This window comes from Xenopus laevis, chromosome 1S (genome assembly GCF_017654675.1).
Source record: "Xenopus laevis strain J_2021 chromosome 1S, Xenopus_laevis_v10.1, whole genome shotgun sequence".
NCBI lineage: Eukaryota > Metazoa > Chordata > Amphibia > Anura > Pipidae > Xenopus > Xenopus laevis.
In genome coordinates, this window is record NC_054372.1 from 117097782 (window position 1) to 117111495 (window position 13714).

Below are 13714 nucleotides of genomic sequence, written 5' to 3' on the forward strand. Positions count from 1 at the left end.
GCAATAACGTGTACATTGACATTGTTAGAAAAGTCCCTTTTTTCTGTGAAACAGAACAAATGGAAAAATGATAGCGTGGACTAGAAAATTCCACTGCTGGCCAACCGCAAATGTTACCACAAAACTTTACAGGTTGAAAAAGTTTGCTCATCCCTACTTACACCCACTGGAAAGCATTCTTTCCTCTTTCCAGCTTGTCTTGCAGGGTGCCAGTAATTTCCAGAATTTAACATAATCTGAGGGAAGAATTTTTGGTTGGTCAAGCCCAAAGGGTTCCCAAGAAATGTAATTTGTCAGTGAGGCGAGCTGATATTGACTTGTCAGGAAACAAAAAGAATATTCAAAGAAAGGGGAAGTTATTTTATTGCCATTATTACACATTCTGCATATCAGTACAGTATTTGCTTATTTGCATGACATATTTGCACATCCTACTTCCTAGAAAACAAGATGATGCTGTTACTAAATGTGCTAAATGTATGTTTTGGGAAGAAACTTACAAGAAGAGCAGATATTTCAGCTAAGGGTTGGAGGTAGCAGAGGAGAGCTGCGTAACCTGGGGCTGCAACTCTGTAGGAAACACGGACAGCCCGAGATAAGCAAGTTCTACAAGTTCTATGTCTCTCATCTGCAGACAGTTATTCCAGGTCAGTGTTTACACAAAGCCCTGCTCTCAAATACCCAAGAGTTATAATTTATGAGTCTTGACGCGGGATGGAATTCCCTTTCGTTTGGAATCAGTTAACATGACAAATAGTTCTGTATATTTTGCTAATATTTACTTCAACAAAGTATAAAGTAGATAAGCCCACTGCTGTGTATTTCCTTTTCTTGGAAAAGCTTTGGTACTGTATCAAAGCATAACCGTGTCACTAATACCTAATAATGGGGCTGTGTCCCTGCTGCTGCTGTTAAAGTCCCAGAATACAATATACTGGAGCTTAATACAGATCTGTATTAAACCTCCTCTATTCATTTTTACTTGCAATGCTACAATTAGCCAGATTGCATTATGAGGTTACTGGTATGAATGGAATTATATGAATTGTAGCTATTATGTGCTAGTAATATTCAGGACTCTGGGAATATATAATAGACATCTTTATGAATACAGGTGACATATAGTTACCATATCTAATACCTGTGTTGTCTTTGCTTCTGTGTTTCAGTCACATACCATCATAACCCTGCAACTAGAGCACTGCTGTTACTAACCACATTCACTAATCTGTATATTGTAACATCCCAAATACTGCCTAAAGGTGGCCATACATGGAGAGATCCGCTCCTTGAGGTGGGCAATATCGGGTTGATCCGATCGTGGGCCCTAGGGCCCAACGATCGGATCCTAACGGTGGCTTTACGGGCGGTCAGATCGCGGGACCGCATCAACGAACAGATGCGGCCGCGATCCGACGGGATTTTTAGTCCCATCCGACTTCCAGACAGATCTCGAAAGGGGAAGCCCGTCGGGGGGCCCCATACACGAGCCAATAAGCTGCCGACTCGGTTTGTTGGCAGCTTTTATCGCCCCGTGTATGGCCACCTTTAGTCACACATTTATGTTAGCACTAAATTAGTGTTTGCACGCATGAGTAGGCAATAAAATGATTTTATTTGTTTGAGCTTATTTCAGGGTTTACAGGAAAGGTATTACTCAATATCAGTTCGTGAAAACAGAAGATATAATCTTGATTCACTACAACACCCAGAATCCTTAGTCAGCTTGCCAAAGATAGTTCCATAGGCAACTAGAGAGTTAAAGTTAAAGAGAGAAGTTTCTCATCGCCTGCCAAGTTTGATTTTCACCTTCTTCCTTCTCAGGTTTTTATTTTAGTTCCCCAGCAGCAGAAACAAACCTTTCTGGATTCCCCATGTTAGAAGCAGGATATACTGTATAGGTGTCACACTTGTCTGGCCCATGTATAGTGGAAACGGCAGGTTGGAAAAGAAGGCTGAGGTATGAGATCAAACAATATTGATCATTATGTTCACATTTTATACTTAGTCATTGGCACATTATTTTATGTTGTTATTATAGTTTCTCATTACTGATACACGAGGGCCACTAAGGGACTCCCCAACATAAATAATTGCAAATAGGGCACCTTCAGGCACTTTGAGAGCTACTTTAACTTCACTAGCCCAAAAATTCTGCACTCAAAGTACCCTCACTGTCTTGCATTGGGATCACCTGCTTGTACTTGTGTTAGTTCTTGTCAGGGGATAGTTGCCTGGAAATGGGGCATTCTGGTTTTCCAGGCAGGGGTAGTTTGTCTTTAAATGTGATTTTAGTATTATGTCAACAGCAATATTCCTAAACAATTTCCAAATGTCTACATTTTTTTAAAATTTAGATTTTTGTCCAGCAGTGCTCCAGATTGGAATTTAAATAGCTCTATGGCTGTGAGGGTCCAGTATACCCTAGCAACCAGCCAATGGTTTGAATGAGAGGCTATAGAGAGGCTGTCAGAGTCAGTGACTTCTGAAAGCTTATTAGCTTATTTTTGTGTATAAAAAAAAAACTTGAAAGGGGTGGTTCACCTTTAAGGTAACTTTTAGTATGTTATAAAATGGCCAATTCTAAGCAACTTTTCAATTGGCTTTCATTATTTATTTTTTTATTGTTTTATAGTTATTTGCCTTTTTCTTCTGACTCTTTCAAATGGGCGTCACTGACCCCTTATATGCTCTGTAAGGCTACAAATGTATTGTTGCAAATTTTTATTATATGTCTTTCGATTCAGGCCCACTCATATTTATGTTCTAGTCTCTTATTCAAATCAGTGCATGGTTGCTAGAGTAATTTGGACCCTAGCTATCGGATTGCTTAAAATGCTAATTGAAGAGCTGCTGAATAAAAACCAAATAACCGTAAATAATAAAAATAAAAACCAATTGCAAAAAACTCCGAATATCACGCTCTACATCATACTAAAAGTTATCTCAAAGGTGAACAACCCCTTTAACAAGCACTTAAAAACCTATGCAATTCAATGGAAAAATGTTAGGATACTCTGTGTGCCACTACCATTAGAATATAAATTCTGTGACTAGGGCCCTTCTTCATCTGATATTGACAACAATCACTGCCCCATTTACTAGCTGGAAGACACAACATTGTGGGCTTTCTGGGATAAGAGCTGGTATATTTATTGTGTTTCTGTTTGTTGTGTTTGTTCCTGCAAGGAAATTATGTCATCAGAGATTGGTTATTTTTTTTTAACAGATTCTTGGAAATACTGGATTATAGTTATAAAACATTGTAGGTATGTGTTTAGCAGGAAATGTGCTGCTCAGCAGGAATAATTCTGCCTCTGACATACTCTCTTAAAGATTTAACACCTCCAGCTAAACATGTCATACAAACCACGCATTTGTCCTCACCTCTATATATAACCATCAAATACTTATTTAATTTATTTGTATGTATTCTTTTATTTTAATTAAGCTGTGATATGTTTTTATGTAATGCTATTTTAGACTGGTAAGTTTTTACAGCAAAAAAAGATAGTCGCCAAAAAGTAGAAATTGTAAGTCCGAGTAACATAACCACTAATAAGCTCAGTTCCTTCTTGGTTGGAGTGCTGAATAACCCATTTGTCTATGAGAAGAGATCCCTCTGGGATTTCCCACAGTCTTCTCTCTCCTTGTGACTGGAAAGGGTGCAGTTCTGTTATGACTGGCTAAACTTATGTGATCTGTATGGCAATAGCTCATTTGTGTCTGCAGAACCAGGAAGCAATCTACAATATCTGTACAAGGGATATGACAGTAAAAAATATTCATTATTATTTCCAGCAATCCATTTGAAGAGCAGTTTCAAAGTATATTGGTAGAACAGGGCAGCTTACCAATGTTTTGGGACCCTAAATTGAATTTGCAGTGGGGACCAGTAACATCTAGAAATGCCACTGGTTCTCATCCTTCATAATGCCAAAAACTGCTATGCAGTTTAATTAGCCATTGAGTTTAATTAGCAATATTACAGGTATGGGTTCATTATGCTGAAACCCCTTATCCAAAAAGTTCCAAATTATCGGAAGGCCATCTCCCACAGACTCCATTTTAAGATAATAATCTAAATAGTTAAAAATGAATTTCTTTTTCTCTGTCATAATATAACAGTACTTTGCATTTGAAACCAACTAAGATATAAACCTTATTGGATGGAAAACAATCCTATTGGATTTATTTAGTATTTCAATTATTTTTTAGAAGACTTATAGACTTAGGTATGGAGATCCAAATTATGGAAATACCCCTTATCCAGAAAACCCCAGGTCCCCAGCATTCTGGATAACAGGTTACATACCTGCACTTTGGGGGGGGATTGAAGAAGTCTCATGTTAGATAAATATACAAATATAAAAAATGTGCAAGCAGGTACAATAAGTAAGATACATTACTTATTTTCTTTCTGTTCAATTTCAGGGTTTTAACAGCAAATTTAACAGCAATGCAACGAAGACTCATTTCAGCAATATTATTTTTGTTCCATGGTAGGGTACTAAGCGGTAAGGAAATGTTAATTATTTTGAATATGTGATGCTGCACATGCTCCAGTTATAATTCAGCTATCAAGTCTCAAATAATGTTATCCTCACACATTGGACCAGATTCTAATCAATGAAAAAGTTATTTTATGGAAAACTTATGGTTAAGATTCAATGGGCCAGAAAAAAAAATTTCTTCTAATTCAGTTCGAGTGTTTTCCCCTATCCTTCAATATAATTTTCATGTGATAATCATGAGATGTTTTTCTCACTGAATTGCATCTGGCTGTATGGGAAAATCTGGAATTGAATTAGGAGATAAATTTCCATTTCCATTGTTCTGTTGTTAGGCTGCTAGGGGGGAAAGGGAGGGGTGATATCACTCCAATTTGCAGTACAGCAGTAAAGAGTGACTGAAGTGTATCAAAGCACAAGTTACATGATTGAGGCCAGCTGGGAAAATGACAATATGTCAGATTTCAAACTTAAATAAAAAAAAATCTGTTTGCTCTTTTGAGTAACAAATTTCAGAGCAGAATTCTGCTGGAGCAGCACCATTAACTGTTGCGTTTTGAAAAAAACATGTTCTCCCATGACAGTATCCCTTTAATAAAACTCTAAATAGTATACAAAGAAAAATAATCTGAATATAAAATAAAAGGAATAGTGCTCCATTAAATCTTGCTATGTTGTAAAAAGCATGTGTGTAGGTACTGGTATGCAGATGTGTACACATCTCTCCCTTATATAAAATATATTTGTTTCACAGCACTTTTCACTGTAGAGGCTGCCAGATCCCACTACACTGCAGAATATGGTGGTAAAGTGAACATGGAGTGTCATTTCCAGGTGGGGCAAAATACGAATGTAGATGATGTGGAAGTCTATTGGGAATACATTGCAGCTGATGGCAGAAGAAAAGAAGTCATTAAGTTAATTAAAGGGACAGAAAACCTTTCAGCCCAGCATGAAGACTACAGAGGGCGTGTTCGCATTATAAAGGAAGAACTGTATAAGGGACATGCAGTCCTGCAGATTAGCAATGTAATGCTGACTGACTCAGGACGCTATATTTGTATTATATCAGCAAAAGGATCTGACTACAAATCTATGGGTCTGACTGTGCAAGGTACGGTCTGTTCTGTTACTTGTCACGTTCTATTATAGCAACAGTAATACCATCAAACACAAATGCATATTTATGAGTGATGACAAGACTGTTTAGCATGTATTTTTCACAAGTTAAAATATTCTTTCATGCTAGTCCCAGAGGCTTCTATTAAATTGATCAGTGACCCACTGACTGAATTCTTTCAAAAAACAAATGCTTTTGTGCCCCACTGGATGGAATGGTTCTCTGCATTTCAGAGCTGCTGAGTCATTTGTGCAAGAAAATTCTATTGAAAAAAGGGGATATTGCTAACTTTCAGAATAAAAAGCTGAGGGAAAAGCACTATTTTTTGGGTCTTGTGAGTGGAACTCACAAATATGTATTATATATTACCAGATTTAACCTGAGAAAAGGAGACCACATTTCTATAAATTGGCTATTGCTATTTAATAAAGCACATGCATATCTGGATAAACTGGCTGCTGATCTCTTTGCATATAGCAGCAGACAATGTTTCATGTAATTAATGAGTTAATGGAATGTATATTTAGTGTTCATATCAGTATGTACCAGTGTGTCTATTTCCTTCTCCTTGGAGAAGCGCAGAATTGCAACTTGTTTATGAACACATTGGCTGTAATGAACTTGTTTACTAAACTGCAATCGTATTTGAAATGTATAATGTAATTAACCTTTTTGCATGTGTTCCCTTTAGCTCATTACAGAGAAATAAATACCCGTGTCACAGACATTATGGCATCCCCGGCAAAGATGGTGAAACAGATTGAATGTCAGTCTATAGGGTACCCAGAAGCTGAGGTGACCTGGTTTCATGCAGAAAAGAACCTGAGTTCATTAGTCAATACCAGCTACATAGTGACTGCCGCTAAACTCTTCAATGTCACCAGTGTCGTTAGAGTCTCCTCTTTTACTAATAACACATTCACCTGCATGTTCTGGAATGGAGCCTTTCAAGAAGCAACAGTTCTGACTTTCACCATACCAGGTACTTACAAGTCTCTTTTCTCAGCCAGTGGCAGCATATATCATATCAGGAGATTTGCTGTAGTTCTGCAGCAGGATCCAGTTAGATTTGTGTAGCCAGCTATTTATCATCATTTATTTATATAGCTCCAGCAAGTTACGTAGTGCTTTAAATGTTTTTATAACGAACAGGGAACAAATGGTGAATAACAAACAAGGGTTTACAGAGTACGGTCAGGAATAAAGGAGCCTACTCACAAGCGTTTACAAATGAAAGTTTAAGGTACAATTGAGACATAAGGATTGCAGCTAGGACTGATTAATTAAGGTATATTGAATGAGCCTTCCTAAACATGTGGTTCTTTAGGGAGTTTTTGAAAGTTTGGAAAGAAGGAGAAAGTCTGACAGCTTGAGGCAGAGAGTTCCAGAGAAAAGAAAAAGCCAAAGAAGAGAGGCGGAGGTCAGAGAGGTGTACCTTGAGATCAGAAATGAAATCTAGGGAAGGGCTTCATGGTTAAGAGCCTTGAATATAAGTGTGAGTAGTTTGAATTTGGTGGGATAGATGAATGAGTTTAGCAGCAGCATTTAGAACAGATTGTGAAAGCACTTGTGAATGTAAATCTAAGAAGAACCTCCATATTTATGAGCCAGCTACACACAGATTGTATGGATATCTAACAAGCCCACAAGCTACTTGCTAAAATATTGGTTATTGTACAGTTGGCCACGGTTTGAATAATTTGTCGATAGGGACAATTGACTATGTAGTTCTGGGTTGGGGGGATGCATCAGCTGTGGTGCAACTGACCAAATCACTTTTAAAGGAGCCCTCACACCCCAATGAACATACAAGTCAGTTACAACTGTATTTCATTGGCCTGTGGGTGTTTTACACTTTAAAATATTTATCAGTGAAGATCTTAGTGGTGAAAGTGAGCCTTGCAGCTGTGAGCTACATGTATTATGAGTGCTTTGTGCTCAACTGATGAGGGATGAAGTGTAGAACTTCACCACAGTGGAACAGACTGACTTTTTCACTATTTAAGTCATTCCCCTTCTGAGATATCACTGGCCGGGTTGGGTTTGGTTCAGAAAAATAGCTAAACACTGAGGCAGTGTTCACTACCTGGAAATATATGGAATTATAGTTTTCAAACTACAAGAATCTTAGCATGAGAAATTATTAATCCTTATTGGAAGCAAAATCAGCCTATTGGGTTTATTTAATGGTTTTCTAGTAGACTTAAGGCACGGAAATCCAAATTACAGAAAGATCTGTCATCTGGAGAACCCCAGGTCCGGAGCATTCTGGATAACAGGTTCCATACCCATAGTCCTTATTAATGCCTGCCTTATATTTAATATGCAATTTTCTCTTACCGCGTGCGCTTACATTTTGGTGTGGATTTCAGATTCAGATGAAAGTCACAACACCAATAAAAGGAGTTGCCAGATGTCTGTCACTGCTGTTGCTGTTGTTGCTGCACTCTGCATATTTATTTGTGTTTATATAAAGCAATGTGGTAAGTTAATATCATGATAACGATAACTTATTTGAACCTTGATATTTGGAGTTAACCGGATCAGTTACTTCATGCTAAGTTATAACCATTGAAGAGTGTATGTTTTAAAGTACTTTGGTGGGTTTTTGTGTGCATCAAAACTGTGGCCTTAAAGGGCATTGAAAAGTTAATTCACTAGGTGATGTCAATATGTTAGATACCCATAGTGTATGTAAATTGTATATCAACTGGGGGGATATCCTGGGTGTATGGGAGAGCCAGTTGCTTAAAGACTTTCCCTCACAAATACGCTGCAGTGATCATTTTATGTAAAAATGCCTGTAATGTATACACTATACAGCTGTACCTCCCTGTGCCTTACAAAAGTGTAGGGCTTTCTTAAACTAATTGATGAATACACAAAGCTAAGCTGTATTGTGGAATAATGGATACTAAAATGGTGTTGCTGAACTACAATTATTAATAACTCAAGTGATACAGCGTGAGTGGGCGGTAAATGCTGAGAACTGTGAATGTCTTGATGTTATTGAGATCCGTGAACAGCAAAAAGGTGTTGCTTAACTTTAATCATTGGTGCCACAAACAATGCATGTAAGGGCATTAACCTCTTAGATAAAGCTAGCTTGTGTTTGATTTTAATCATTTAGATTGCTTAGATTTGTGAATTGTAAAAAGATTTTGTTAAGAATTTGATATACTGTATGTGCATTTTTGGGGAGATGTTATTGGTGAATAATAAAATATGTTTTATCATAAATTGAATGTGAACAGCGGTTACAATGTCTAAGGGCAGCTAATACTAATTTACGAGTACAAGCATCGGGTGCTGAGTGAGAGGCCTCTTGTTTGGTTGCTCTTTAAAACTTAAATCCGTTTGTTTGCTATGTATAAAATATGGCATGAAGTTTAGATCAAGTCACTGAAATAGAGACGTGCAGAAATGATTATGTAATATAAAGGAGATAGATGTAATAAGCCAACATGACAACAAGTAGATATGAAGCACAAACACAACTAAAATACAGATAAAACTGCCTACCCAAAAAACTAATGATTCCCAGCCTTAAATGCAAATTTAACGTGTGTTGTTTGTTTTACTCATACTATACATCCTTTCTAAGTATTGTCAGATACCATGAATACATGATATTCTCTAAGTATATTCCATGTTTCTTTTTTTCTTATATGAGAAATTACCGCCTTCTTATATAAGAAATCCAAAAAGCATTAAAAAAAAAAAAAAAAAGTCAGGGGGAAAAGCTTAATTTTCCTTAATTATAAATGTTTAGTCTGGTATAGAAGGAGAAGATAATTTAAATATTGAAAGCGCAGGTACAAGCAACAAAATGAATAAAGGGAATGGATTAGTGCTAAGTAAAGACTGCCAAAAATGAAATCCTTATTGAAATTCGCAATTTAAATTTTAACTATACAATATAATCACTTCAGCTAAGCATTTCACACTCCTGCCATTTGGAAAAAGGTACTGAAGCATTAGGGCCCTCACTACCAGACTGTGTAACAGTTTCTTCCCCAAAGCCATAAGGCTCCTGAATACTCAGGGACCGGACAGATCTCTCTAACACACACATTCCATCTGACCTTACTATATACCACAACGTTACACAGCCACTGTACGCCATTGTATGGATAAATAGCCATTGGATACAATTGTTCCCTATGAGCACATCTGCACTTTATCATGTTCTTTATCATGTTCTTACTACTATCATATCACAATGATACACCCATCATGTCTGACGTTTAGCATTATTTACTTAACATATTACATCTGCTGAGTGTGCACTGTCTTGTCCTGTCCCTGCACTGTGCTGTCCCATCTTGCAGGAGTTGCATATTTTTGCACTTGCACTTTTTGTCTGTTGTCTGGTACATCTATGTTGTGTGTAGCACCATGGTCCTACAGGAACATTGTTTAGTTTCACTGTGTACTGTACAAACGTATATGGATGAAATGACAATAAACTCACTCTTGAGATAAACTAAATGTATGCAAGTTTTAGAGCTAAAATGGAATTAGATTTGTTCATTCCTGATGTGCTGTTTATTCTTCACTGTTTAATGTTAGGTACTTTAGAAGCTCCTTGGAGGAACGCTTCTATATACAACCCAGTTCTGACAGTACATTGTCAGCTGTCAAGTCAAAACAGTGAAGTATAACATTAAGTAAGTACAGCATTTGTGTCACCCAGAGGAGCTATCAATAATATTTCTATAAATATGTTCTTTGACAAGTGTGCATATAGGTTAATACATAAAAATGTTAAGCAGTGCTGTGCCTAGTTGTTTAGGCAAATGTTTTACATGTTGCTTCCCCCAGTATGAACTTTTTTTTAAAATTATTATTTCTATTTTGTTTAATATTTCTTTTTTTATATTAATTTTTATTTGCACTGCTAGGTCCAGTCAGCACACCTGCTGGGAGAAGAACACTGGCAAGGCGCGTGCTAGCCCCTGGATCTGCACTGACCCAGCAGTATCCTAAAAGGGGGGCCTGTGTGGATGTAGTCTAGGGGTCCCTACATGTAATTAATCCACCACTTGCTGTTAAAGTTATAAATGTATTTATTGGATCCCTATTAACATCCACCCTGATATTTTTCACTGAAGGGGAATTCACACCTCAGGTAGCCCATAAAAATAATTGATTGGGGCCAGTACCAGAATCATTTGCTAACTTAGGTGCTACATTGCACCATTGCAATTGTCCACAGCAACTAATCATAATTGTTTTGTTTTCAAACTGGTAGTAGAATCATCAAACTAAAAATCTGATCACTTGCCATATAAGCAACTGTCCTTGTACAATTTATCACCTATCTTAGTAGATCAGCTACAATGTACATAAATATTGCAGTACCATAACTGTATGAATAGGGTACACTTTGTTGTGCTGGTCTTAGGAATTTGCTGCTTCACATTCTGACGTTATGCACAAGCATTTCCTGATCAGGGCTGCTTTTCTACAAAAACCCTAAGTATAACATTATTGCCAACATTTTATAAATATAAAAGTGTAACTAAAATTTTAATAAAACAGCAATGCAATAAAGTGCATACTAGTGGCACATTCAGTTATCCAATATTGTAAATAAATCTGCCCTCCAAAACTGCATGCTGGAGACCTCACTGATTCTCCTGACCTACGTGATGGCTATTTGCCCAGATTCCCTTCACTGGAGTCAGTCTGTGCAAAGGGATTGGGCATCAACCTGTATGGAAGTGACCTACATACCATAGGGGGCTTTGGTACCTATAAGGTGGTACACAGTCCTAATGAATTAGAAAGCTCTGCCTACAGTTTCATAACTCAGTTTCAATAAAATACATAATCATTGATTGCATGACATAAAGCTTGAAGCCAGAATTATATTTGGTTGAAGCCATTCTGAAGTTCAGTGAATACATTTGATTTTCTTTCTTTTTTTTTTCATTGTTGCAGATTTTGAAAATACGTTAGATAAGTCTAAAAGCCAGTGGAGCAGCTGGAGAGATTGCACGACATCCAATGCAGAAGCACAGTTATGGCAAATCTCCAGAAATCATGCACTTTACAAGCATTTGCACTTCTACAGTAACTTTGAGGACTGTAGAACTTTCATTGTGCCATACCCAGTCCTCTTCAACAGGTGGCACTCCTGCAACACAAGATGGATATACTATGCCTTTGCATTGACAGAAACCAGTAAGGCAAAATCTTTTTAGTTCTGTCATCCCTAAAAAGTTCTACTTCTTGGCCTCTACAATTAGTTTGCGAAATGATGGCAGAAGGGTTACTTTTCAAAGGAAGTCCAGGTATGGGACCTGTTATCCTGATTGCTTGGGACCTGGGGGTTTCCAGATAATGCATCTTTCCATAATTTGGATCTTCATATCTTAAGTCTTCTAGAAAATTGTGTAAACATGAAATAAACCCAATAGGCTGGTCTTGCTTCCAATAATAATTAATTATATCTTAGTTGGGATCAACTACAAGATACTGTATTATTATTACAGAGTAAAAGGAAATCCTTTTTAAAAATTTGGATTGTTTGTATAAAATGGAGTCTATGGGAGATGTCCTCTCTATAATTCAGGGCTTTCTGGATAACGGATCCTATACCTGTACTACATAATTTAGCCCCTGTACAAAGAAAACTGGCTCCTGCAGCAATTTGTACAAATATACTTGAATTTTGAACTAAAACATTCTAGTACATTGAAAGGGTAATTAAAACCTCCAGTTGATCTTGTTTTCATTTTCTTCCCAATACTCATTTTGATGTACAAGGTGTGTGTGGTTACTCCAGGTGTATACGCTATATAGGGCACATATTGCTGTAAACTGTAGGGAAGGCCACTGTCTTTGGAGCAGATTTATCTGTGAAGGTTATTTTGTAAATACTATGTGCAATATCAGAATATTATATTTTGCTACATATTAACATATTTCACAGAGCACATAGGTTTATTTTTGTATTCACTATGATATGTAGTCTGTTAATAAAATTGTCTTTTAAACACTGGTATAAATTTATGCTAATTCATGTTAGTAGGAAAGAGTAAGTGTCTTTAACTTTCTAACCTGTATCAGTTTGTTCCACCCACAAACATACTGTATGTTCATCCATATGCTTTACTTGTTAAAGCCACAATGAAGGATTATTCTACACAATTAATGTATTTACTTAAATATAATTTACGTTATATGTGCAGAGCTTCTTCAATTAATGAAAATCTATAAAACTTCAGATTTTGGCAGAAATATTCAATTCTACCATGACTTGTCTTTTAATAAAAGTTCCCCCCCCCACCCATAACCCATACTTATGCCATCTTTAATTCAAATATTTTGAGACTTTATAAATAGCCGTTCTGTTTGTTTATTTGTACAGTATGTTATTTATATGTCTGTGTGGGTTCATCTGAGTACTGTATTCTCCCCTTAATCCAACATGCAATAATTTAACTAGCTTCTGAGACAATTTACCATAATGTGTGTAAATGTGATAGGGAGATTGTAAGCTCCACTGGGACAATATACTGGGGCTGATATACTCACTGTAAAAGTCTATGAATAAGTTGGCAATATATACATTAAGTATAACAATAACAATTACCATATTAAACAGCAGTAGTAAATACTACTGCTTCAGCACTGTATAAAGAAGGTCTATAATCTCACTACTTACTATAGAGAGACATGGTTCTTGAGAGTACTCTATAAATTGAGAGATAAATAGAGAATACTCTATCAATTGAGAGATAAATAGAGAGTACTCTATCAATTGAGAGATAAATAGAGAGTACTCTATCAATTGAGAGATAAATAGAGAGTACTCTATCAATTGAGAGATAAATAGAGTACTGTATCAATTGAGAGATAAATAGAGTACTCTACAAATTGAGAGTACTTTATAAATTGAGAGATAAATTGAGAGTACTCTATCAGTTTGAGAAATAAATAGAGAGTACTCTATCAATTGAGAGATAAATAGAGAAGACTCTGTCAATTGAGAGATAAATAGAGTACTCTATAAACTGAGAGATACATAGAGTACTCTATCAATTGAGAGATAAATAGAGAGTACCCTATAAAT

General features: G+C 36.6%; 1 protein-coding gene across 1 annotated transcript; it reads left to right on the forward strand.

Moving 5' to 3' along the window:
* The first annotated feature begins 448 nt into the window (after positions 1 to 448).
* On the forward strand, positions 449 to 9706 carry LOC108705366 (programmed cell death 1 ligand 1). Its single transcript, XM_018242226.2, has 6 exons — positions 449 to 647; positions 1825 to 1960; positions 4435 to 4517; positions 5266 to 5625; positions 6323 to 6613; positions 8004 to 9706. The coding sequence occupies exons 3-6, from the start codon at positions 4460 to 4462 to the stop codon at positions 8129 to 8131; spliced, it is 837 nt and encodes a 278-aa protein (XP_018097715.2). The 5' UTR covers positions 449 to 647; positions 1825 to 1960; positions 4435 to 4459; the 3' UTR covers positions 8132 to 9706.
* The last annotated feature ends 4008 nt before the right edge of the window (positions 9707 to 13714 follow it).